Source organism: Cricetulus griseus, chromosome 6 (assembly GCF_003668045.3).
Source record: "Cricetulus griseus strain 17A/GY chromosome 6, alternate assembly CriGri-PICRH-1.0, whole genome shotgun sequence".
Lineage (NCBI taxonomy): Eukaryota > Metazoa > Chordata > Mammalia > Rodentia > Cricetidae > Cricetulus > Cricetulus griseus.
In genome coordinates, this window is record NC_048599.1 from 115,838,567 (window position 1) to 115,865,164 (window position 26,598).

The following is a 26,598-nucleotide window of genomic DNA, read 5'->3' on the forward strand; positions in this document are numbered from 1 at the left end:
ATTCTTTGTGTCTTTCACATCATGTATCTTGATCCTACTCATTTCCTGTCCCTTGTTATCCACTCTCTGACCTTGCAACCTCCATCCCTAATAAAATAAAATAAAATTTAAGAGAAAAAAGGGAAAAAATCTCATCATGGAAGCTGTAGTGTCACATAAGTGAGTCACACAGTAAACCCTTTATTCATATCTCTTTATTTGCAAGTGTTTATTGTAAAGGGTCATTGGTCTGGTTTGAGGCCTCTGGTTTCGGCTACGTTATTGATACTGGGCCTTCACTGGTACTCCTTTTGTTTATCCTGCTGTTGTCCTGTGTCATAGAGATCCTGCAACTTTGGGTCTGCAGGCCCAGCCCCTTCACATGTTCTACCAGATCATAGATGGGGTGGATGTTGGTGTGGACCAACTCAAAGTCCTGGTTCTGGGCCTGGGTAGTTGCAGGGTTGGTGAGCCTGCCAGCTGTCTCCCATCCACACCACCAGGGTAAGCTCTCCATCATTGGCCCTGCTAGTTCATCCTAGGCAGTAAGCAGCAAGGCAGGGTCAAGTCTCCAGTTTTCATACCCTCAGGGTTGGCTTTCCTACACCTACACCATCAGAGTCAGCTCTATTGTGCTACCCAGGCAAGGTGCAGGGGCTTTTCCTCTGAGTGCTGGGGCAGGGACAGTTCTCCCACTCTATGACCTCAGGTCTCCCACCTGCCATAGGCAGTGAGGGGTAGGGGTGGAGGCTGGGAGGGGGCATCTGAAGATCCTGAGTTAATTTGTCTCTTTTAACAAAAGTTCAGATTCTCTACAAGATCTGCAAAATGGAACTTTATGTTAAAATGGTTTTCAAACCTCTTGCCACTGAAAAGTTATCATTACATTGTATTTAAAAGTATCCGTCCTATATTCTAAGACACTTTTCCTAGATGCATTAATTTTACATGTTTTCAGTAATTAAGTCTATGTAGAAAGCTTATCATCTTGACAGCATTCAAGCACTTTCTTAGCTGTCACATAATGTTAGCTTGGGGTACTTTCTAAGAGCAAGCGTTCTAAATGATTTTGCGTGGGAGACCCAGTTCAAGCAATAGTTACTCACCCTAAAGCCTTAACCACAGGCTGAAACAGCCACTTTGGATATTAAATGGCCTGAGTATCATGCACTTGTTTTGAGGGTCGCTTGACAATCCTTTATCTGAAGTGCATGGGAACTGTGTATTTTGTTCTTCAGAGATTTTAAGAACTGTGTTATATAGCAAATAGTCTCTGGATTATTGAAAACCCTAATGGAGCTAGGACAGTTCCTTACAATGAAATATGCTGCAAGCTTTGCACAATATATGAAAGTTCACAGTGAACATGGCAAATTTGTTTAGTTTAGGCTTGCCACCAAACAATTTCATCTCAGATTGGGTTTGCTCACCATACTGACAATGAATTAAGCCTTATTTCCAAAAAGTTTTATTATGTGAAGTAGCTCTGCTAGTCACTGGCTGTCAGATCTTTGTTGTTCTCCTGAATCTCAGGCATCCCAAATGCTAAAAGGAGAAGCTGGACCAAGTCAATTTTTCTTACAATTTCTAAATTCTAAATCTGAATGTCTACTCAGTTCTTTGACATAAAAACACCACAAATGAATCCATTTTTTTTTGTAATGCCCAAATTTAATCATTCCTTAGAAATGTACAATAGTATTGAATAGCAAGTAATTATGTCAAAAGCTTCAAGAATGTATGAGTTCTGTATGGTTGGGCCAAGCTAGATTTCAAGTTCCTGAAAACAAATTAGCTTTTGCTTACAATATTGATTTCTAGAGGTCATTCTAGGGTGAGATTTTTATACTCATACTCAAAATTTGGGGCTGGTAAGATGGCTCAACAGGTAAGGACACTTGTTGTCAAGCCTATTGACCTAAGTTTTATCCTTGTAACTTATGTGGTAGAAGGAGAGAAGCAACTCTGCAAGTTATCCTCTGATTTCCCCATATGTATCATGGCACACACATGCTCACTAATGTGCGCGTGCACACACACACACACACACACACACACACACACACACACACACAAGCAAGTAAATAAATAAATGTAAAAGTTAATAAAACTCTGTGTAGATGGTAAGGAATACTGTTTATTCCTAGGAAAATCAGGAGACCAGATTATACAAAACCAGGTATTATACAAAACCAGGAACTCATAAACCTAAGTGGCTGAAAGGGAAATGGAAAGACTAATTTTGCTTAAGATCATGCAGTTTGAATCTCAATGCCAAGAAGAAGGAATTCCAAGTCTAAAGGGGCGAACTATCCATTGGGAAAAAACTAATCTGTGAACCAGAGGACTAGTGGGGTCTCCTAGATAAAGACTTAAGACAGGGTAGTTAGATGGAAGAATACAGTGAAAACATAGACAAGACATGGAAAGCCTGAGCTGAGAGCCTCAGGTAGGTGTAAAGAGGACACTGCTTCTTTAATGTGCCTGGCACCCGTATTATAACATGAAAAGAAGTATTGGTTTGTTGCTTGGCATAGAATTCTCTTCAGTATTTCTCCATTTCCTCTGGTCTTGCTCCTGGTTGCTTCTTTCACTTAAACTTACCCAATGGGCCTAAAGGACATCTATGCCTGTCATCTGTCTGTAAGATGCACTGTTTGAACACATTAAAAGAAATCAAAAGTCATGATTGGAAAAGGGGAGCTACTGTGCACTTAGAAATCATTAACATCCTTCTGAGTTTTGAAGACATCCAGAAACTTTTTAGTCATGTCCTCAAGTAGAACTTGTTGAAAACAGTATATTTTATGTAAGCTCTGTTAAGTTTTATTACTGTGATTAAGAGCATGACCAAAGGTTAAGCAGGAAGAGGTTAGGCAGGAAGAGGTTGATTTATCTTGCTGGACTATAGCCTGTCATCTAGGAAACTCAGGGCAGGAACTCAAGGCAGGAACCTAGAGACAAGAACTGTTTACTGTCTTACTCCCCCTGGCTTGCTCAGCTAGCTTTCTTATACCACTTGCCCAAAGGTGACACCATTCACAATGAGCTGGGCCCTCCCACATCAATCATTAATCACAATTTCTCAACAGAGTTTCCTCTTCCCAAATGACTCCAGCTTGTGTCAGGTTGACAAAAAATTAAGAAGGATGATTTGCATTTATTATTTCCTTGTTTCTGTGATAAAATGTCCCTTAAAAGCAACTAAAGGGTTTGTTTTGGCTCACCGTTTGTGGGGTATATTCCATCATGGAGGGAAGGCATGATAGTGGGAGGATGAGGCAGGTGGCTGGTCATCTTGTGTCTACAATCAGAAAGCAGACTGAAATGAATGCTGGTGCTCACACGCTGCCCTTTCCTGTTTAGTCAGTGTGGGAGTTTGGCCCATGGAACGGTGCTGCCCATATCTTCCCTTCTTAGTTAAACTTCTCTGTAAGCTTTCTCACAGATATGTCCAGAGGTGTGTCTCCTAGGTCATTCTAAATTCAACCAAGTTGCCAGTAAAGAGTGACCATTACAAGATGTAGGTGGAAAGATGATGTAGTGACCATGTTGATTGAGGGAGACAAACATCAAATTAGTAATTATGCAAGGGTGATGACAGATAGGCATTATCCTGGAAGAGACAAGAACAGGATGAGAGAAGCAAGAGGCGCTCTCTAATTCTGATGGAGAGATGTGGCTATGTCATTCAAGCAGGAGGTGGCTTGATTCTTACCATGATGGTGGAACTGAGCAGATAGGATGTGAATTTCAGAAGAAGCTTATTGGATAAGATGGGAGTGTGAACAGAGAGCAGCCTTAGCGAGGAGTGCTAGAGTTAATAAAGCCTTAAAAACACAATGTTTGTGGTCAAAGACGCATGAGAAATTACACATTAGAGTGTATAACCTTATTCACAAGGCCGGTGGGCAATTTACACATGATACGTTGGCAGGGTTTTCAGAAAGTCAGGGACCTTTGTTATTTTTAAGATTTAGGTTACTGTAAGCACCAGTAGATGTGAGTAGCTTTCCCTATTGTATGTGGAACAAAAATTTATGAAATGAGGGTGCAATAACTCAACCCCGTTTAATTAACCTGTCTGCCGTGGAGGTGAGTTTTTTTAGAGTTTTCAGTACTGCTGCAGATGAGTTCTCAGGAGGTTCTGAGGGAGATTTGGTTGTGCAAGGTGTTTATCAGGACCCACACCTGTGAAAGAAGTTGGGGGGCGGGGTGAGCCAGGATGGAACAAATGAAAAGTAAGGCAACAGGAAGCCATAAAGTACATTTTCCTCATGAGGGCATTAGGTGTTAGGTCAAGCTTGCTTAATAACCTGTGTTTCTTAGTCAGTGGTCAGGGGCTGTCTGTCCCCAGAAAGGTGTCCCTTTAGACGAGGCTGTTCTCTACAGCTAAGTCCAAGACTGAGGGAGGTGACAGCAGAGGCTGCCTGCAGACCAAGTTTCCACAGCAGTAAGTCACTCCTGGAAAGGGCTGAGGACCTGGCTGGTGCACTTCTACGTTCTCCACACTATTGCAGTAGAGGTGAAGAGTTCTGTCTTCAAGGTTGCCACCCCCCCCCAGAAATTCAAAACAAATGTCCCTCCCTAATCATCTGTCAGAGCAATCGCATGAAGGAGGATTAAGAGGGAAAAGAGTAGGGATGACCAAGAACAAGAATGACACAGAAGAGGGCCTAGGAAGAGGGGCTGGTCGATAGTGCTTGCCACATGAGTACAGTGACCCAGTTAGATCATTAGTTCTGTGTAAAAGCTTGCTATAGTCTCAGTACTGGGAAGGCAGAGACAGGCTGGTCAGTATGTGCCAGGCTCCCATGGGAGACTCTGTTTAAACAAAAACATGGAGGTTGACTATTAAGAAATGTTGCCCTCTGGCCACCACTTGTACGAGTACAAACATGTGTACCCCCCACTAGTGCACCCTCATTAGGTGCACACACACACACAGATGAATGGCATAGAAAAAATACCCTGGAATATAGGGTTATGACAGCCACTCCTGTTTTCACTTTTGAAAGTTATTAAGTCAACACATCTCTAAAAATATTAGAAAATCAGTCTGTGAAATGTCTCTTGTTCCTTGACAGATACAGAAAGCATGAATAAAAGAGATCGGCCGCTCATGATGATTCAGAGAAATGACAGCTCAGGTATTTTCCACCATCTTCCATCTGTCCCTTTTGATTTACAGTGTATTGTGCAGTTTAAAATGAAACAAAATTAGAATGCTGATTTCTAAAATTTTAATAAGAAAAACTGGTTTTGCCTACACTAAATGACTGGCCAGTTCTGTTTTATCACAGCTGTGGCCAGGACATCATTGCTTTCTTTTGATATGTTTTTCCCAAAGACATTTGGGATTCTCTTATAGCAGATATTAGTTATTCATATTGATGCAAACACGCACTTTTGTTAGAATTATTTGGGTTATTGTGATTTATGCCTTGGCCTTAGTGGACCTCTTCCTGTAATTTATCAAAAAAGGTTAATATACTAAATTAGGATATTTATGTCTTGGGTGGAGAGTACACAAATATTTTATGTGGTTAGAATCTTATTTGAGCTATTACATATTTAGTTTAGTGATCTTAAAAAGTCTTTTCTCAAATTTATCTATTTGAGTTAGAAATTCATTGATGCTTCAATATGTATTTGTGTAGTTTGCTTAGCAGAGATGTGGTGCTTAAATATTTACTGTTGATATGGAACATATTTTTTAAAAAATGTCTGAAATACAAGTAGACTGAGTAGCATTATAGTTTCTAGCACTGGCAACTTTCTATCTAGCACACAAAGAATTGACTTTCTATGTTCCTTGGGAAGCAATGCTCTACAAGGTCTGCAACAGCTATCTTCTCAGAGGCTCTAGACACAGAGTATTAAGTACATCATGACTGTTGTAACCATCTTTTATTTGCTTTTAAAAACAAAAGCATGATCTAACCTCAGTATTTTCCCACTATCTAAATTTTGAATTTGAATGATGTGACACTATTTCTCTGTCATTTTTATGTTTTTACAAAAACCAGATAACCTGGAGTATATGAAAAACAGGATGAGAATCTTCAGGTATAAGCCAGCAGACTACCAACAGTTACATGCCTTAACCAGAGCCAAGAAGTTAGCGTCTGCTTCCACAGAGAAGAAGGTTAGAGGTTCTTTTTTTTAAGTTTGGTAAATTGAGTTGCTAGGAGGGATGGTAGTATTTATATTGAAAATAGAAAACAAGTGACTGTGCAAGTAGTTTTTAGAACCTCCAACTACTAATGATAGTGAGCAGCCACTAACATCCATTGGATGTCCTGACAGTGATGTGTTGTAATTTAGATGTACTACAAATTCTTAGTAACATTATTATGAAGTCTGTATTCAACCTTATTTTTGGAAAGATGGTTATTCCCTTAGCTTTCAACAATTTTCAACTTGGTAGGAAAAGTAAAATATTCTGACAAGCCATGGCTTATTTCCCATTCTAGTGCTCTTTCTCCATATAAATATGCCCTTGGGGACCAGAGAGATGGCTCAGTGGGGAAAGGTGCTTGTTGCCAATCAGACAATCTGAGTTCAATCCCCAGGACCCATATGGGTGAAAGGAGAGAGCCAACTCTTTAAAGTTGTCCTCCGGCTTCATGTTCATGCTGTGGCACATGTGTCCTCACACATACACACTGAGTAAATGTGAAAAAATGCTCTTGTGTATTATCTATTCTAGAATTTTATTTATTTTCCCCCTGGAATATGTGTCCAGTGCCATGAAAAGGGTAACCTTGACTAAATCTGAGGGGGTCATATGCAAATGATCATGCATATACTTTGGAGCTATGAATCTCTGAGGATTACTCATGTGGTGTATTTCTCTTGTGCAAAGAATAGAGTTCATTAAAAATAGCATTTTGTGTTGTTGTTGCTTGGTTGCATTGAAAAACCTGGTTAAGCAATATACCAATTTACAAGTTTTCATTTATATTTAAAGTTTTAGGTTTTGGATAGTTTTGCATGTCTTTTATTATTAATATTAATCTTTTAAAAAGGCAATTCTTCCAAATGCAAAGCACATGTAATACCTTAGCTTAGAGAAATTGCATGTTTCCATCAGCTATATCACTGCAAACTAAGGCAGGTACTTAACAAAGTGGGGCATGGTTTGCTTGGCTCAGGTTCGAGTGTAAATTATTGTCATCATAAGAAGACAATTCTGGGTCTGGAGAGATGACTCAGTGGTTAAGAACAGTGACTGTACTTCCAGAGGACCTGGGCTTGATTCCCAACAGCTTACAACTGTCTATAACTCCTATTCCAAAGGATCCAATGCTCTCCACTGGTTCCACAGGCCTTGTACAAAAGTGATGCATAGACATGCATATAAGCAAAACACCCATACACACAAAATTGAAATAAATAAATCTTAAAAAAAAGAAGACAATTCCATTTAATTTCACAGAAAAGCCCCATGACTATCTTCCTGGAAGAACTACCTGTGGCTTGTGTTCTGAGACTTCACCGAGTTAAAATGTGCACATGCATGCATGCATGCATACATACATACATACATACATACACCCACCCCCACCCCCATCCATCCATCCATCCATCCATCCATATATCCATACATACATCTACAATCCATACTTACATATTTTACATGCATTTTATTATTGTCCACTACAAGAATGACTATGAAATCCCTTATTTATTTGTTTCCTCTTAATAGTTTATCACATTATCTTTTTATTATTTCCTATATTAGTTAATCACCTATTTAGCTTGCAGACACATGTGACTAACCTAGTCTACTCCCTTACCCTTGGTGGAAGGCACCGTTTACTGGGATAAAGAGGCAGTCTGTTAAATAAACCTGGCAATAAAGTAATATTAAATACAAACCACAATAAAAACATGTTTCTCATTGTATAGTAACTAGACCTGATCCTAAAGGAATGGCTATGAAAATTTATTTTTCATTTTACATACCAACCCCAGTTCCCCCTCCCTCCCCTTCTCCCACCTCCTCACCTCCCCCTGCTTCCCATCTCCCATCCACTCCTCAGAGCGGGTAAGGAGGAAAGACCTTTTTAAAAGGAAGTACCACTGGACTTGAGATTGCAAGGTCAGTTAAACATTAACTAAGCAGAGGCGGGGAGACACCCCAGAGTGTAAAGTGCTTGCCATACACACATGAGAACCTGCAGGAGTCCCAGCCTTCAGAAGCCACTTAGCAGCCAGATGTATCTCCTGTACTTGCAATCCCAGCCCTTTTACAGTGAGATGGTAGGCAAAGAAAGGAAAATTCTCTTTGTTGTTGTTGTTTTTATTATTATTATTACTACATTCCAACTTCAGTTTCCCGTCCCTCCGCTTCTCCCACCTCCCTACCTCCCCTCATCCCACCCTCCACCTACTCCTCAGAGGGGGGTAAGGCCTCCTTTGGGAGTCAACAAAGTCTGAGGTACCAAGTTGAGGCAGAACCAAGCCCCTCTTGCTGTATCAAGGCCAAGCAAGGTATCCCACCATAGGGAATGGGCTCCAAAAAGCCAGTTCATGTACCCGGAATAGGTCCTGGTCACACTGCCAGGCCCTGTCTCCCCAAACAGATCAAGGCACATTCAGATGGCCTAGTTCGGTCCCATGTAGGTTCCCCAGGTGTCAGTCCAGAGTCCATGAGTTACTGCTAGCTCAGGTCAGCAGTCTCTGTGGTTTTGACCCACCTTGCTCATCTGATCCTTCTTCCCACTCTTCAATTGAACTCCAGGAGCTAAGCCCAGTGCTTGCTTGGCTGTTGGATCACTGCATCTGCTTCCACCCATTACTGGATGTCAATTCTAGGACGGGAGTTAGGCTGGTCACTAATCTGATTACAGGGGAAGGCCAGTTCATGCATCCTCTCCACTATTGCTAGGAATCTTAACTGGGGTCATCTTTGCAGATTCCTAGGTGTTTCCCTAACACCAGGTTTCTCCCTAACCCCATAATGGCTTCCTGTATCAAGATATCTCTTTCTTTGCTTTCCCCCTCAATCTCTCCCTCATCTTGGCTATCTCTCTATCCCTTATAATACAAGGAAGTGTCCTTTTACATCTTCAGTGTCTTATCTGTTGTTTTGCATTTTTGGTTAGTAAAAACGAACGTGTTTTGAGAACTGCCTCATAGCTTTCTAATCCTTTGATTTTTCTTCATGTAATTTACATTTCTATTATATCTGGATTAAGGAATATGTATTATGAATTGTACATGAATTCTGAAACTTTTTCTTCTCATTCAACTTAGAGAATTTACATTGACATTTTGCTTTAATTTACTTTCTAAGACAAAAATAATTTCTAAATAGTGTGTCGTTAAAAGACTTGGGGCTTAAATAGAATTAAATAGCTGAGAATTAAATAAGGCTCTTAAAAATATTTTAGCCTTATAGATGTTTATATGCTAAACAGTCTGTACTAACTAGAATTACCAATGCTATCTCTGTTAATCTTGATTATATTATTACTTACATTTTTATAAAATATGTACAGGCTCAAAGAGCAATTCTATCTAATGTCATATAGAAAGCAATTCACTCTGCGTATTTTTATTAATTATGTCTATTTTCCTGTTCATTTCACGGCTATATGTGTTCAGTTTTTACAGATGAGATTAACAGTTTTAACAGCCATTGTTAATGGTCAAAGAACTTTGCTCTGGCAATATTAAATAGACACAGAATGGTAGGATGTTGACATGTAGACCCAAAATTAAGAATGGCACCTCAAGCTAGATCTGGACTTCTCAGCTGCTTGCCAAGATGTCGTTACTGACCTAGGGGTGTAGGGTAGATGTGATGCTGTTCTGTATTACCCCTGTGTTATTGAACATGAGTATCTGATACCAGGTGAGACTCTGAGGTAATTATCAAGCTTCCCAAAGCCCAATCTCTAGTCCAAAGCTGCAGAGTGGACCTGGAAACTGAGGCCAGTTTGTTGTACACTGTGTTTCCGTTTGCAATTTATTAAGTTTATAAAAGTCTTCATAATTATTTTGATTTGACTTTCTTTGCTTTGGGTGGGCGTATCTTCTTTTTTGTTGTTGTTTGTTTTTTGAGACAGGGTTTCTCTGTAGCTTTGGAGCCTGTCCTGGAACTCGCTCTGTAGACCAGGCTGGCCTCAAACTCACAAAGATCCACCTGCCTCTGCCTTTTGAGTGCTGGGATTAAAGGCGTGTGCCAACACTGCCCGTGGATATATCTTCTTGCTCAATTTAAATATTCTTCCATTAAATCTTTCTAATCATATAGAAAATTACACACATGAATACAATTAGTTTGAATGGAATGCTGAGTCACTATGTGACATCTTCCAGCTTCAAACAGGATCAGCTTTGGCCTTGGCTTTGTTTATGATGTTACCACACCTTCTCCCATATTAAACTATTCTGAAGCAAATCATTGATGTCATAATATTTCATGTATAAACATTTAGTATGTTATTCTAAAACATTAGAACTTAAAAACCCTGTCATACCATCACCATGTATGAAAATGTTAACTTCTTAATAATTTGATTTCCCTAGTTAGTATTATTAAATTTCCTTGACTGCTTCGGAAGATTATTTCAAAATTTACTCAAATAGGCATCTGAATACTATGCAGACATTGCAATTCATTTTGTAATTTTGCTTCATCTTGTTCCCTCCATCTTCTTGTAGTTTTATGATTTTATGTCTTGAGGAAGCTGCATTATTGGTTGTTTAGTTCCTTACAATTTGAATTATGCTGACTTCAGCAATATTCTGTCATTAAACATGGTTTTCTCTTTGCATTTCCTGTACATTGGTAGTAACATCTAGAGAACTGATCAGATTCAGGTTCCATTTACATCGGAAAGAACACTTCCTGATGGGATTTTTTTTTTTTTTTGGTTGTTGTTGTTCTCCAGTCTTTTTTTTTTTTTTATTGTATATGGTGCTGCTGTGAATAATTTTGTACAGTTTCTTTTTTTTTTTTTGAGACAGGGTTTATCTGCAGCTTTGGAGCTTGTCCTGGAGCTCTCTCTGTTGATCAGGCTGGTACACTTTTGCCAAGATTGTTTTCAAATCTATTTCTATAAGTGATGTTGTTGGTCCTAGTTAATCATACAAACATCTTATTCGTAGTCATATTCCCTTCGGTGGGGTTTGTATCATTTTCCATTCCCATTAGAATTTAAGAGGGCACTTGCTTCACCGGAGCCTTGTGCACTGCTTTGTTAAATGTCTGAGTCCCGCCAGCCTGACAGATGAGGAACTGCATCTTAGGGTAGTTTTGTCCTTTGTGCTACGTTGACAGTTCTTTATTGCTAGAGCTCATATCACATCCCAGTGAGTTTTGTCAAATGTGTAATCACATGCACTGTAGCTCCAGCTGCACACTGCCTACAGATGTTTAGTTCTGAACTCGGACTCTGACCTATATGCCTTTTGTAGTATTTCAAAAAGCTTAGTTGGGGTTTCAAATCTTAGATAATCAGAATGAACCAGATGCAGCAGACTTGTTTTCTGACCTTAAAATGAGTTCATTATTTTTGACATTTTTTTCTTCAAAGTATTTTAAAGCATCAGCATTCTGCATTAGCTATTGCCCACCTTAAAAATTTTTTACATGGCTTATTGCCCAGTAAAATAAATTAGTATCACCTAGCAATATCAGTTGATGAAGATACAACTTTAAATCTTTGAGTTCTTTTAAAGGCTTTGTTTTTCTTCACTTGTGGCCTGAGGATAAAAGTAGAGTCAAAGGCTGAATTTCCAAAAGAACAAAACAAAAACAAAAATTAAGATGTTGTACAAAGTATTGGAAGTGTCTACTGAAAATAGTAGCTTGATTTTTGACTTTTATAGTTTATTTAATTGGTCTTTCTCTGGGCCTAAAGGCAACAACATTGATTTTTTTCCTTAAGCTATAAAAAAATATGTTCACATCTTCCACCAATATGTTTTAATTTTTTGTACAACATGGACCAAATATGTCAAAGGAATCTAATTTTAAAGTTGTGTCTGTTGCAAGAAACTTTAGAGACTGTAGATGCTAAAAATTTGAAATAAGTTTTAGACATTCTTAACTCAAGTGCTAGTGTGTCAGAAAGTAGAAATACCCCATTCTTTTATTTTTCAATAGGTAGAAACTGTATGTTTTTACCAGTCTCTTACTGACGTTTTCCTTAAACTTCATAGTTATAACATTCTCAAGAACTTCTGTGGAAAAGGTTTGACTTCATCTTTTTTAAGTCATTCTTTGGATTAATTTGTTTGCTCATGTCCCTAATTTTGAATCAGAAACCAGAACAGCACAAAGATAAACTCAAGGTTAAAGTAATCAGTGAACAGCAGCTGGAAATAGCATGCATTATGAGATCCCTTTTTGGAACTTGTCTTCTCAAGTTTTTAATATCTTCATTATTGATATTTTACAGCTATTAAAGTACTGAAGTAGTTTAGTAGCAGAGAAATTATGAAGTATGCATATTTTTGTCCAGTTTCTGATCTGTACTTTCTGTTTTAAAGGTTTGCTTGTTTTATGCTGTAATTGTGTGTATATGTGTGTCTCTGTGGGTTTGTGCATACAAGGCCAGAAGAGGTTGTAAGATCCCCTGGAGCTGGAGTTACAGGAGATTGTGAGGGTCCATGTGGGTGCTGGGAATCAAACCCGAGTCCTCTGCAAGATCAGCCACTCTTAACGACTGAGCCATCTCTCCAGCTTTGATTTGTACTTTCATGCATTTCTAAAAGTGTCAACATGAAATACAAAGTTCAGAGTACACATGGCTGTACACAGAGTCTAAATAAGAATCAGGTACTGCTTGAGGGGTTGGAGTCCAGCAGCATTTAGTGTAGGAAGATGGTCATCCAGATGGTAGAGCTATAGAGCTAAGAAGCAGGGGACTGTGAGGCAACATAGAGGTGAACAGCTGCTGAAACCACTGCCACCCTCAGGTCAGAGGGGTGAAACAAAGCGGTGGGGTAGTACCACATCCCATGGGAGGAAACCTCTGAGCTCTTTGGTACCATGTCCAGGGAAAATTGGGTGCACTGGAGAACTCAAGAATCTACTTGTATCGATATCTTGTCTGTACTCTAACAAATAAAGCTTGCCCGAAGATCAGAGGGTGGAGCTAGCCACTAGCTAACCGTGGAGGTCTGGAGGTCTGTACAGACAGGAAGTGATATGGCTGGACAGAAAGAGAAAGTGATAAGGCAGGAGGAGACAGAAGCTCAGTGTCTTTTCTGCTGGGAAGTTGAGTAGGTAAAGAGGCTGTGGTTTTGCTCCTTCATCTCTCTGACCTCTCAGCATTAGCCCCCATATATCTGACTCTGGGAGTTTATTATTAAGACCTACTAGAACTCATGCTACACCTTCAGAAATGAGAGGGGTGGTCAGTGCTTTAGGAGGAGGGGGATGATATGTTGGCCTTGTCTTGTCTCCCTCCCTCCAAACTTCCATAGCTGGCATCTTTCTTTGTCTGAACACATCTAGAAGTCAAAAGGGGCATCCGAGGAAGAGACAGCGTTATGCCAGGGCACAGATCAGGGAGATGGCAACAGACTCACGCCTGATAGAAGTTGGCTTCAAAGTCCCCACGCACTTGTGTGCGGCCATGTTAAAAGGCCATGGAACTCGGAGAACACTACTTTTAGTTGAACAATTAAGTTTCCCTCTTCCATAGTCTTTCAATATTTCTTTGTTAAGTACCATATAATAACTATCTGCCTGAGTCTGAAAGGTTTATTTATAAAGCTGTGAAGCTGAATTATTGCAGTTGTATATTCCAGGTCCTGTTCTTGAGGACTGAAGCTGGGACTGAAGCCAGGTGATGTGGGATGTCTTTCTGTACATTTTGAATATGCGTTACTTTGATTCGTTGATGAATAAAGCTGATTTGGCCAATGGCCAGGCAGAGTAGATCCAGGCGGTAAATCCAAATAGATACAGAATGAGAGAAGTTGGAGTCAGGGACACCATGTATCCTCCGGGGAAGCAAGATATGGGGTAGCAAGCCATGAGCCATTGTGGTAAAATATAGAATATTAGAAAAGGATTAGTTTATATGCAGAGCTAGCCAGTAAGAAGCCTGAACCATCAGCCAAACAATTACTATTAGTATTTTTTCAGGAACTGGTGGGTGGGAGAAGAGCCTCCATTTACAGCCAGGTCCCCTACCAACAGTTTTAATGAACCTTTCCCATCTTACAATGAGGGTTCAGATTAAATCCAACCCAACCCCCAAGGGCCTACAGGTGTGATATTTACAGCTTTGACTAAATCTTTGAACCAAATCCTCTGTCCTTTGGGCATCCTTATGTATAAAATGGGAATAATGCTACCTAAAGACCTTGAGGGAACATGTGTTCAAAATGGGGACAAATGTATGGGAACTCCTGAAGGCTTCCTTGGGAATGAGGTGGGAATATAAATTATTTAATAAAAACAGAATGCAGAATGGCACTGCTGGAGAGAGTAGTCATCATTTAAGACCAGTCGCTGCTATGCCAGGTGACCTGGGTTTGGTTTACAGGATTCAAATGGTGGTGAACAACCATCAGTAATTCCAGTTCTAGGCGATCTGACACCCTCTTCAAGCCTCTGTGAACATGTGGTGCACAGACATAAATCCAGGCAAGACACACATACCCATAAAGTAACAATAAATAAATATTTAAAAAACAAGCAAAAAAGCAAGCAAGCAAGCAAGCAAACAAACAAAAACCCACAACAACTTCACCTTTTTTTGCATACCTTAAACAGGATTCTCAAATTGGCCGGCATCCAAAGCCATCTTATCTTCCTTTTCATTGATATTTTGCTTTTTGAGACAGTCTCAAACTCTCTGTTTAGCTAAGCTAGCCTCGAATTCATGGTTCTTCTGCCTCCATGGCCTGAGGGCTAGGATTATTGGCATGCACCACAGGTGTACAACTCTCTTCTCCCTGATATTAAATTCAGTACTTATTTTAGGTGGATTGTGTGTTAGAAGATGTACCGGTGATGACTGTAAAAACAGGAAACCTTTCTTTTCTGGAAATACGTTTTAAAAATATGGTATTTTTAGTACTTTTCTGAGAAGTTCATGCATGTATTTTGAGCATATTCACCACTTTACTCCCCCCCTCCAACTTTCCCCCGGATCTGAGAAAAAAAATTGTTTTTAAAAGCTCCAACATTGCTATTCCTTTGTTCGTCCTCTAAATGTAGATCAGAAAAGCTGTGGAGACTTCAAAGGCGGCTAAAGAACAAATGTTGATGAAACAACACAAGCAAGTGTGGTGGCAGGAACAGGAGCGGCTGAAGGGAATCAGGTGAGACTGGGGATCCCCCCCCCCCACACACAGGTCAATGGTCAGGGAGTGTGCTGATATGTGTTTGCTTCCTGATGTGGGGTAAAGACAGGCATCTCTGCTTGCTACTCTCTTTTTTGCATTTCAGTCCCTGGCTTGGCCATGTGTATGTACATATCACATGCTGCTGTTTGACTTACATGTTTCTTCCCTATAAAACAGAGGCTCCTTGGGGGCAAACATCACAGTCATCTTTTCCCAGTGGGTACCCCAGAGAGGATTAATAGATGCTCTCAACACAGAGGAGCTCTCCATGTTGGCTTGATATTGCACCAGGACTCACTCAGTTTTGATCTGGGGCCTATTGTTATTTGTAGCAGCCAAAGTTGAATTAAGACAAAATAATAATTTGATATTTGATCTTAATTATAAACTCTGCAAAAATAACTTCCTTTTCAAAAGTAAAGATCAAAAGAGAAAACAGACATCTTTCTCCCTGTTTAAGGCTAACCCATTTGCTTTGGACAATGTAATATTTATAAATTATGCTTTTAAAATGTTACTACATGTACTTGTTCTTGGAAAGATAGAGCATTGTGATCTTAGTCTAAGTCAAGTTGCCAAATTTCATTCTCTTTGCTTCAGACTTGTGTGCTTTCATGTCAATAAGAGTTTTGTACTCTGTGCAGTGATCCCTATATGAGAGGAGTAAGGTTCATGATTGACGAGGGTTTTAGATTATGATACAACTTAAAACAGAAAAATAAAATGCTACAAACTGTACAATATAGTTAAGCTATAAAAACCAAATCTGATAAACCAAATCCCTTCAAATATCACCTCTAATAGAGAAAAAAAAATATTCAAGGGCACTGAAAAAACGTTTTGAAAATTTTCATGACTTGAAGCACAATAAAAAGGAAAGCCAATTGTTAACTTTAAGCATAGTGGTCACCTATACAAGCACACACAAAGGAGGGCACTGGGAAGGGTTTCCTTTTTTTCTTCCATTTTGTACATTTCGGTCATTGTACATCCTCCCTAATGTGTGGACTGAGTTGATCTTGAGCCAGATAGATGAATCATATGCAGAGCATTATGGAAACTCATTCTGTTGGCTGAGATGGAAGGAGAGAGATGTTGGAAAGGGATGACCCCACTGTCTGCAAACTTATAAGGACTAAACACTGAACACAAATAAGAATCCTAAGATAATTTTCCATGTTCTTCTAGAATGTAAGGTAATTTAAATACATATTCAGTGACATTAAAAACTAATAGCACAAAGAAACTTCTCTAATGGTAGGGAAGTTTCTAGATGTATGGAGGATGTAGGGACATTGAACAAATAAGTAGTTTAAGTGCTGTATTTGTCTACCTCAGAAAATGTGACTGGCACGCTGGATGGCACCTGTAATCTCAGCAGTCAGGATGCGGAAGCAGGAGGATTACTACAACTTCAAGGCCAGTCTGGGCCAAATAGCAAGTTCCAGGCTAACCTGGGCTATAAAGTGAGACTGTGTCTCAAAAAGTTTTAAAAATGAACACACACACACACACACACACACACACACACACAAACACACATAATCTGTACTCCCTTAATAAGGAAAAGATTCTTATGCTTTACCCAAAGACCTCATTTAAGGACCTCAGACCTGTAGAAGATAAGGGGTACAATAGTGTTTAACCTCTACTTGGTAATGAGTATGTACCAGCCAACAAAGTTAATAGTTACTGTGATTAACCTCAATCTGGAAAAAAAAAAAAAAACAAGTAGGCCTCATTGTTCCCCTGCTGCTGCTCAGACTTCTGGCTGGGTTTAAAGTGCTAAAGTGTCTGCAAAAGGTAAACAAGCTAGCATGTGGGAAGCCGGAATTGAAATTGGTATTTGTTTCCTGTGTTCCATCATCTTGGAGCTGACAGGCTTTTCTTTTTCCCAAAAAGGGTCCATTCAAAAATCAAAGTAGATCTAGTTCTCCAGCCTTGTTAATAAAACCAAGGGAGGAAGGGCTGGAAGATAGTTTGGTTGGTAAAGAGCTTGGGAGGGAGCCACAAGGACCTGAATTCCATTTCTAGCACCCCAATGATAAAAAGCCTGGCAAGATGGCCCACATGTGTTCTGATGAGGTGGGGACAGGAGGATCCTTGGAGGTGACTGTCGAGCAAGTCTGGCTGACTTGGTGAGCTCCAGGTTGAGTGAGAAACCCTATCTCAAAAAATAAGGTGGAGGGCTAGAGAGTTGACTCGGGTATCCAGAGCATTTGTTGCTCTTGTTGGGACCCAGGTTAGAATCCCAGCACCCACAGGGAGCCTGGCAACTGTCTGTAACTCCAGGCCCAGGGGATCTGAAGCCCTCTTCTTATCTTCAGTGGCACCAGACATATATGTGGTACACCTATGTACGTGTATGCAGGGTGCACATACATACATGTAAGCAGAACACACAAACACATAAAATAAGTAAATTTTAAAAATTAAAAACAATAGGGTGGAGAGTGATTAAAGAAGACCCCTAATATCAACCTCTGACCCATGGCCTCTACTGTGCACATATACGCACACACAAAGAGGCACAAGTTAGGGCCCTGAAATCTGTGCTTAGCGAACTAGATAAAACTTCCAAATATCGAATTTGTTTAATATTTAAACTTGTAAATTTTTATTTGAAGTTTAGCCGGCTAACTCAAATCCTATTCCCCTTGGACTCTGCTACATGTTCCCAAGAGCACATGTTGTTATTTTTTTCCTTCCGTGACACAGACTGAGCTTTGGTGCAATCATTTGTAGACAATGAATTACTGTCTGCAATGCAACCGTTTGTAGATGGGTTGGCCTGGTGAAGCAGACCTCATCCTTGCCTGGGAGTTCAAAGTTCTGGGTGCAGACTTAGTTTCCCTCAGATCACAACTTCATTTTTCTGGTGGTATGTGGACTCTTGCTATTTCCTCAGTGCCCCTTCCCCCAAATAGAAGGAGTGGTTGTGTAAGTGCTACCTTTGTGAGCAAACAATGCTGCTTAAAGTGAATTCTGGTTTGTCTTCATGAAAATGCACCCACCGTACCTTCAAACCCAAAAAGAAAAAAAAAATGCCAGGTGGTGGTGGCACACACCCCTTTAATCCCAGCACTCAGGAGGCAAAGGCAGGTGGGTCTCTGTTTGTTCCAAACCAGCCTCTCTACAGAGTGAATTGCAGGACAGCCAGGGCTACACAGAGAAACTCTGTCTCAAAACAACAACAACTGAGGGAGGGAGGGAGAGAGAGACAGAGAAACAGAGACAGAAACAGAGACAGAGACAGCGACAGCGACAGAGAGAGAAGAAAAAGAAAAAGCACCCACTCTGCATTTAACAGTTGCAGATATGCTCTTAGAAACAAAGGCTGGAGAATGGCTCAGTTGGAAGAGTGCTTGGCTAAACACACACAAGAGGCTGAATTTGATCCCCATAAACAAGGTTTAAAAAATCTGGAAGTATAGCAGGTACTTGTGAACCCAGTGCTGCAGAGGTGAGGGTAGATGGATCCCTGGCTCACTGGCCAGCACGTCTAGCCACTGAGTGACTCCCAAACCAGTGAGAGACATTGTCTCCAAATGGAGAACAGTGACAAAGGAAAGATACTTAAGGTTGACCTCTGACCTCTTTGCACATACACCCAAACACAGGAACATCAGTACTCACATTTGAACATGTATGCACACCCTCCACCATTTCTGGAAAATCTACCTGCTGGGAAACGAAGAAGTATCATTTATAGTAGCCTCTCACCTTTATTCACATATGAATTAGCTTGGAAGGTGATGGCACATATGAATGTACATACTATCTAATATTACAATGTGAATTATGAAAAGCATTTGGAAATAGTGTAAAATATCAGTGAAAAACAAAGTAACCTCTCAAAACTACAGCATAAACTGTTAAATATGCTGTTATTCCAATTATATAAAATACAGGTAAAGAATAGAAACCTGTTTGTAAAAATGAAAATAATAATCATATTAAAATATTATAATTGCCACTATTTTCTCATGCCATTTTAATATTAAAGTATACATCAGCAATAAATCTCCGATTTAGCTGCATAAGCAAGGGGTACAAAAATTTTGGTTGAATGCCTGCTAGAGGTGAGAATGGTTTTACTCTAGAAATGACTTTATCTTTAAAAATGTAGTAAAAGATTATAGATTTATTGATCATTACTGGATAAAACCAAAATATGCTTTTGTTTCTGTTTGCCTGAGTCAGACTCCATCATCTCTGACCCTTAAGTGGCCTCCTTGTAGGTTCAGGCTGGCTTTCTCCTCTTCAGCTGTGGTTGCTACTACTCAGCCTCATCTCTAACCTGCTGCTTTGGGAGTCTTTCTGAGCTGAATCCTGAGCAGGTGGGATGGCTTCTCGATGCCCTGGTCTGATTAGTGTGGTATGTTGCCAAGACCTGCAGGGGCCACTTGCCCATGCTCATCCTGTTGTTTCTGTCCAGGTTAGGAACATGGCTTGAATAAATGAGCAGATGAACACAACCAAATTCGATGGACTATTCCTATCCCACTCACATTTAGACCTATATGCGTGATTATGACTATAAAGAAATTGATTGAGATCATGTCTGTTTCAGATGTAAATTGGAGTCTGAAATAAAATCTTGTCTCAATGAGGAGAGCATTGGAAATGAATGTTTTTGTGAACTTGTGAATTTTGGTGAGTTCTCTCTCTCTCTCTCTTTTTTACATATAGGGGGATTTTGTTTGGAACTATGAAGGTTGGCCACTCGCTTTGTGCTCTTTTAGTAATAACACCTGTCTGATTTTTTTGAAACAAATATGAAAAGTTTATAAACTATCAATTTGTTCTTTACTTTGTGTCTCCTTGATTCAATTTCAATTCACACAGAGGAAGAGCTGTCAGAACAATGGTGCACATGCCTTAAAGCTGTGATTGACCCTGTTCATCAGCTAAGAACAGACCTGAAAAGACTGCACCACACTTCCCAGGATGCAACCTGCCGTAAGAGGTCTAATTTAGCAACGGTCCTGAAAAAGGTCCGTATGTTTGAAAACATAATGTAATATTTTATCTTTCTTTGTCAAAGATAGAACAGTTTAAGCAAACACTTGCCTTGTGTGTTCAAGTAGAGGACACTACAACATCTTAAACATGGGCTTGGATATGTTTATCCAAGCCTGAAGTTTAACTCATCCTCCTGCTTTCATCCCTGCCTCTCCTCCCAGCACACTTGATGACCCTGCCAGTACAGACAGATCAAACTGTTGGAATACTGAAATTACCTAGGGCTCTTCTTATTCCTTAAACTCACCTGCAGCCCCCTACACTGAATCTTCTTCCTTCTCCAAGGAAATCTCTTACATGACACTGTCCCATCCCACATGAGCTTGGTCCCACAGAGGCTGGCCTTTGTGCTGTGCCCTTCACATTATATCAAACGTTACTCTTGTCTCAGAGCCCTTAGGTGAGCTGTTTTCTCTGTCAGGCTGTGGCACCTTCTGCCCTTTAGTTCTTTGTTGACCAGGTAAGTCTCAGTTGTTCCTAACTACCACTCTGTGCTCACACCTCTTTCCTCCTTTGCATGCCTTTGTTGACTAGTGTGTTGTGCTAGTAGGGACTGAACTTTCATCTCTCTACTTGTCAGCTCCTCTATAGTATTACACTGCATTCACAGATAATCAAAAGCTTTAGCTATGCCTATACTGGAAGCTATGTCTTGTACTGTAGACTAGCAGCAAGGATTCTTGAGAGCGAAGGTGTGATTGAAATCTTACCATCAACAATTACCATCACAACACAGGGCGTCTGTGACTATTAGGTGGCAAGCCCAATTTTGGTGATAGGTCTGGAATCCTCACTGAGGCTTGCTTGTTTGATGAACCTTGGCTGGCTGGCAGCTCTTTTTCTTCACAGATCTTCAAAAGAATTTTCCCTCCTCTAATTTTTCACTACCCACTGGCTTCTGAGACTGTGTCTTTCAATAGAAATAACCTTGAGTGAATTGCAGTAATTTACACACTTCCTGTCCACATGCTGCATCCTCTAGGTTGACTGTGTCAGGAAACAATCCAAGGCTGACTTTGAAAAACTTGATCAGGAGCAACAGAAAATAGAAAAAGACCTTTCGGACTTGAGTGTGAAGGTAAGTGTGATGCGACACGTGATTGGCTCTTTCAACCCATTTTTTCATCTTTGCTAAATATAATAATAATTCCTTTCAGTTACTAGATTGTTCTACAGATGAAAAGACTAACCTGCTCACTGAACAGCCTGCAGAGTTAGAGACTTTGGAGTGCCCATACCCTGATCTGAAATCGTCAATCCTTAATGAATTCTGGAACTTTACAGAGAAATATCAAAAGAAACTTGAAGACTTTGATCTGCAATTAGAAGACATAAGCAGGTGATCAAATATAACTCCTTGACTCCTGAATGCTGAATCTGAATTTGTGTTCAGGGTCACTATACTTCTGATTTAGTGTCTTCTATTTATATGTGATTGCAATATAACCAATACAGTTTTGACCTAGTTTGTTGAATAAAAAGAATGGGTTTTATTTTACTTTATTATCTTATTATTTTGATGCTGGGAATCTAACCTGGGGGCCTTGAACATATTTGGTAAGTCCTCTACCACGGCACCACACCTCTGCCTTTGGTTTTTGAGACAGGGTTTCAGTCTGTGTGGCTCGGTACTCACTTTGTAGTGCTCTCTGCTCTCATATCTATGATGTCCGTCCTTAGCCTTCCAAGTGCTGGAGTTACAGACATGCTCCATATATCCAACTGGAAAGACTGTTGTACTTTTACTTTGCTTTTTCTTGCTTTCAAAGTATTTCCTTGACATCAAGGCTTATAAGGATTTTATTGAGCCTGGTGGAGTGGCATACATTGTTAGTCCTGGCCTTTGGGAGGCAGAGGCAAGTGAATTTCTGTTCTGGAAAAACAGAGATGTCATAAATTCTAGTAACAGCCTGTATATTACCCACAATGCTTTTTAATATAAATGATGATGTGTTTTATTTGAAGAATATTTATTGAAAAATCCTTAATCGATAGTGGTCTCTGTTGAGCTTCTTTGAAAAGGTTCATAAAGGAGGTTCTAGATTAGTCTAGAAGATGGCCTTGCCTCTTAGAAGGCTGGCAATATTAGGGGAAGAAATGAATACCTGCTCCCTAACCAAATATGACTGATATACAGACATTAATTGGAGAAAAGAAGAACAGTAATGTCAAATGAATTTTCAGGGATGGCTTCTTAAAGGAGGAAAGATAACTTGAACCTAGAGGTGGTTTGCAGCAGTCATCTGCTGCTCTGTCCATAAAGGCATATGAATACACTCTAATCAGTACAGTGGATGACACACTTAATCATAGCACTAATGCAACTTCCAGTTTATCAGGATATCACTTAAATAGGACTGTTTTCCTTTTTGCTTGTAGTTGTTGGGTCTTGGAAGAATTCCCAGGGTCTGTGTATGTGTACATCTGTAGGAATGTGTGCATACTTTATTTATTCATATTTCATTTTATTTATTTGTTTTTTTTAAATCAGGGTTTCACTACATAGCTCTGGCTGTCCTGGAACTCACTCTGTAGACCAAGCTGGCCTTGAATTCACAGAGACCTACCTGCCTCTGCCTCCCAATTGCCGGGACTTAAAAGTCTCTGCTGATATGCATGTCTGAGTGTGTGCATACTTTATAAGGACTATTTGTTCACATTATCATCTTTAGCCAGTGTGACCTAGGTTTCTTGTTTGCAACTAAAAACCTTACTATTTGATACAATTATTACTCAAATTCCATGATTTATATTAAGGTCACAATCCTCTTAACCCTCCTTAATTCTTTGCTTTCAAACTTTGCATAATTATTATTAGATAATATATCTCTATATAGAAGCTTATTGTAACTTACTCAGTCACAAAATGAATCTCCTTCATCACAATAGTTTCTGTATCTCAAGAACACACCACACATTGTTTTAATAGTTATTTGTTGTAGCAATGAAAGACTGAGCAAAAACCTTAAAAGGACTGGCTAGTTTTGTAGATTATGTCCATAGAAGTTATTTTCTAGGTGGAAAAGCAGGAAAATGTACATTTATGAAATGGGACACTATCTAGGAGTTACTGAGATTATAAAGCCGAGAAAAGCAATATATAGTTCATCTCGTGTGAGGCAGGGAGGGGGAAGCTTCAACACAGTCACTCGCAGTTTTGCCTTTGTTTATGTGAAGCAATACACAAAACTCAAGAACATTTGTTGGCTCTGGGGGAGGGGGAGACTGCAGGTGAGCTTGCAAGTACACACTTGGCTAAAACAAGTAACTTTTTAAGACAAAAAAAAAGGTTAAAAAAAAAGCAACAAGTAGAAGAAACATTGGCAACACTTGAGAGGAAAGATATTAAACTACCTAATATAGAAAGATATTTCGCAAATTAATTGAATAATAACCATCAAATTAGAACAAATACAAAGGAGATGAAGAAGAAAATTATTCTCTTTCCCTGTAAATACTTATTTAGTGTCTACAAGCATAAACAAATAAAACTCTCAATACTTGTCATCTTAGTTCTCTAGTGCTATGAAGAGACACCATGACCACAGCAATTCTTATAAAGGCAAGCATTTAATTGGGGCTCGCTTACAGACTCAGAGGTTTAGTCATTATCATCAAGGGTGAGAAGCATGGAAGCATGCAGGCAGACATGGTGCTGGAGAGGTAGCTGATGTGGATATACCAACAATCTGTTAGTTTATCTGGATCTGCAGGCAGCAGGAAGAGAGAGCTAGTGACGTGACTTGAACTTCTGAATGCCCACTCCCAGTGACACACGTTCAGGAGCAAGGTCATACCTCCTAATCCCTGTCAAATGGAACTACTCCCTAATGAGCAATCATTCAAACATATGAGACATGGGGGGCCATTCCTATTCAAACCACCACACTTGTGATCAAGTTGGCAGCACACAGAGGTGTGGACATAGTTCATAAGGCAATTATGTTCTACAGTATTAGAAGCTGGTAAGTGCTACAAAGGCATAGATTAGAGTCAGAATGTGCTGGGATTTTAGAAGGTAGATTGCCGTTCTGTAATTTAAAATAACTTTGGGACTAACTCTTAGTTGGTGAGTTGGTGACATTGATGTGAAATCATGAAGTGTGTTGAGAGAGTTGGTCATGCAGACATTGGGCATGAGAGCAGTGTAGCCCATGTTCAGTATGTCTGACAAGGTTTCAGTGTCCAGGGAAAGATGAGCAGAATCATTGGATGATGTTCAAGAGGTAAGAGTGAATAGCAAATTATTATTATTATTATTATTATTATTATTATTATTATTATTAGTGTGTGTGTGTGTGTGTGTGTGTGTGTGTGTGTGTGTGTGTATTGCTGGGGGTTGAACTCAAGGCCCCTTGCATGCTTGGCCAGTGATGTACCATTGAGCCTATCCTTACTCAACAAGTGGGTTATTTAGTAGCAGGGCTGTGGTGGCACACTTGTGTGGCAGAGGCAGATGGATCTTTGTGAGTTCGAGGCTAGTCTGGTTTACAGAGCAAGTTCCACTCACTCGCTTATGTTTTAATTTCATTTAAAATGGGAGTGACAAAAATGTGTTTGATGCTCATGGGGATAATCTAGTAAGGGATAAACTTTAGGGGAGACAAAGGGTAGGAGAGAGGGAGACACAGAGAGAGAAAGAGAGGAGGGAGAGAAGAGAGAGGAGAGAAAGAAAGAGGAGAAAAGGAGAGAGAGAAAGGAGAAAAGGAGAGGGGGAGAGAAAGAGAGAGTGAGGAGGAGAGGAGAGAGAGGAGGAAGAGGAGAGACCGAGTTGTTCTGGGTTGTGAGGAGGCTTAGCACAGGTGATTTGTGTACCATAGTGACTCAGGTGGGGGCAGGAGTGGCAGAGCATATGATTCAGATGCTGGGTAATGAGATGTCACAGTGGCCTTGGACTTCTCAGTTGTCATTCTAAACACATTCTAAATGAGTCAGAAACCTATGAACCTCTCTACTTACCAAAGAAATGGAAAATAAAAAACCCAAATATTGACCTTGTAAGAATGGCCAAACATATCATAATTTTACTCAGGGTTAAAAATAGTATGGGTAAAATGGCTATTTACATATGATTGGCATATGGTATTTTTCAAAGCCGGAAGATAGTTTTCAAAGGTCACTATGGCACCAGAAATCTTTATATGGGGCCAGGAACAGTAAAGTGACTGTTACACAAGCATGAGAACCCAAGTTAGATACCAAGAACCACATAAATGGAAATGAGGTGACACATCTGAAATTCTTGTACTGAGGAGGAGGACACTGGAGGACCCCTGGAGCCCACTGACCGGCTAGTCTTAATAACTGGTGAGCTCACGCCTGCTCACAACACTATTAATATAAAGAGACTAATGTTTGTCTCTTCAGGAATAATAAAGACAAAACCATTAAAATGAAATAAATATTTGATTTCAAGTATTTTCACTATTAATTTTTCCCTTCCTACTGGTAGCAAAAACTTCAAGACTACCCGTGTGGGTTAGTGTTTTGTCATCTTGACATAAGTTAACATCATCCGGGGAAAGGAACTTTAATTGAGGTATTGGCACCATCACATTGGCCTATGGGCATGTCTCTGAGGCATTTTCTTGATTAATGATACATGTGGGGGGCTGCCTCACTGTGGGTAGTGCCACCCTTCAGCAGATGACTCTGGGTGGTATAAGAGAGAAAGCTGAGCAAGCCATGGGGAGCAAGCCAGTAAGCAGCACTCCTCCATGGCCTCTGCATCTGCTCCTGCCTCCGGGTTTTTGTCTGCCCTTATGATAGACTATAAATTGTGAGATGAAATAAACGTTTTCTTCCCCAAGTTGCTTTTGGCCATAGTATTAACCACAGCAATAGAAAGCAAACTAAGACACTACCTAAATAGTCAACCATTAGGCAGCGGTGACATCTGGCATGCTGAGTCCATACAGCACAGTACCACGCTGTTTCTAATCCATAGGGATTTTTAATGACACAAATAGCTGTAATATGTGCTAGCTCTAATATGTGTTATATAAGTAAAAAGCAGGTCACAAAGTAGTTTATATAATATAAATTCTCTTGGCGTTTCTTAAAGTTTGACATCTACACCTGTACACCCACAGAAAAAAGACTGGAAACCCTGTCATTCAAATAAACAACAACCACAGTCACCCCGGGTAGTGAAATTATAAACATTTTGTCATATTTTGTTCTTATTTTATAAGGCAAATTATGGGCTTAAAAATTTAAGGTAAAGGTTCAATAGATCATTGATATTTAATGAGTACCTATTGCATGATA

General features: G+C 39.8%; 1 protein-coding gene across 1 annotated transcript in view; it reads left to right on the forward strand.

The window, feature by feature from the left end:
• Nucleotides 1–26,598, forward strand: part of Ccdc148 (coiled-coil domain containing 148) — a 281,945-nt gene that overhangs the window by 68,036 nt on the left and 187,311 nt on the right. Inside the window, exons 2-8 of the mRNA XM_027420392.2 lie at nucleotides 5,067–5,129; nucleotides 6,009–6,127; nucleotides 15,176–15,279; nucleotides 19,877–19,959; nucleotides 20,152–20,300; nucleotides 21,311–21,406; nucleotides 21,486–21,667. Coding sequence (XP_027276193.1) covers nucleotides 5,078–5,129; nucleotides 6,009–6,127; nucleotides 15,176–15,279; nucleotides 19,877–19,959; nucleotides 20,152–20,300; nucleotides 21,311–21,406; nucleotides 21,486–21,667 — 785 coding nt within the window. The 5' untranslated portion in view covers nucleotides 5,067–5,077. The remainder of the gene's footprint in view (nucleotides 1–5,066; nucleotides 5,130–6,008; nucleotides 6,128–15,175; nucleotides 15,280–19,876; nucleotides 19,960–20,151; nucleotides 20,301–21,310; nucleotides 21,407–21,485; nucleotides 21,668–26,598) is intronic.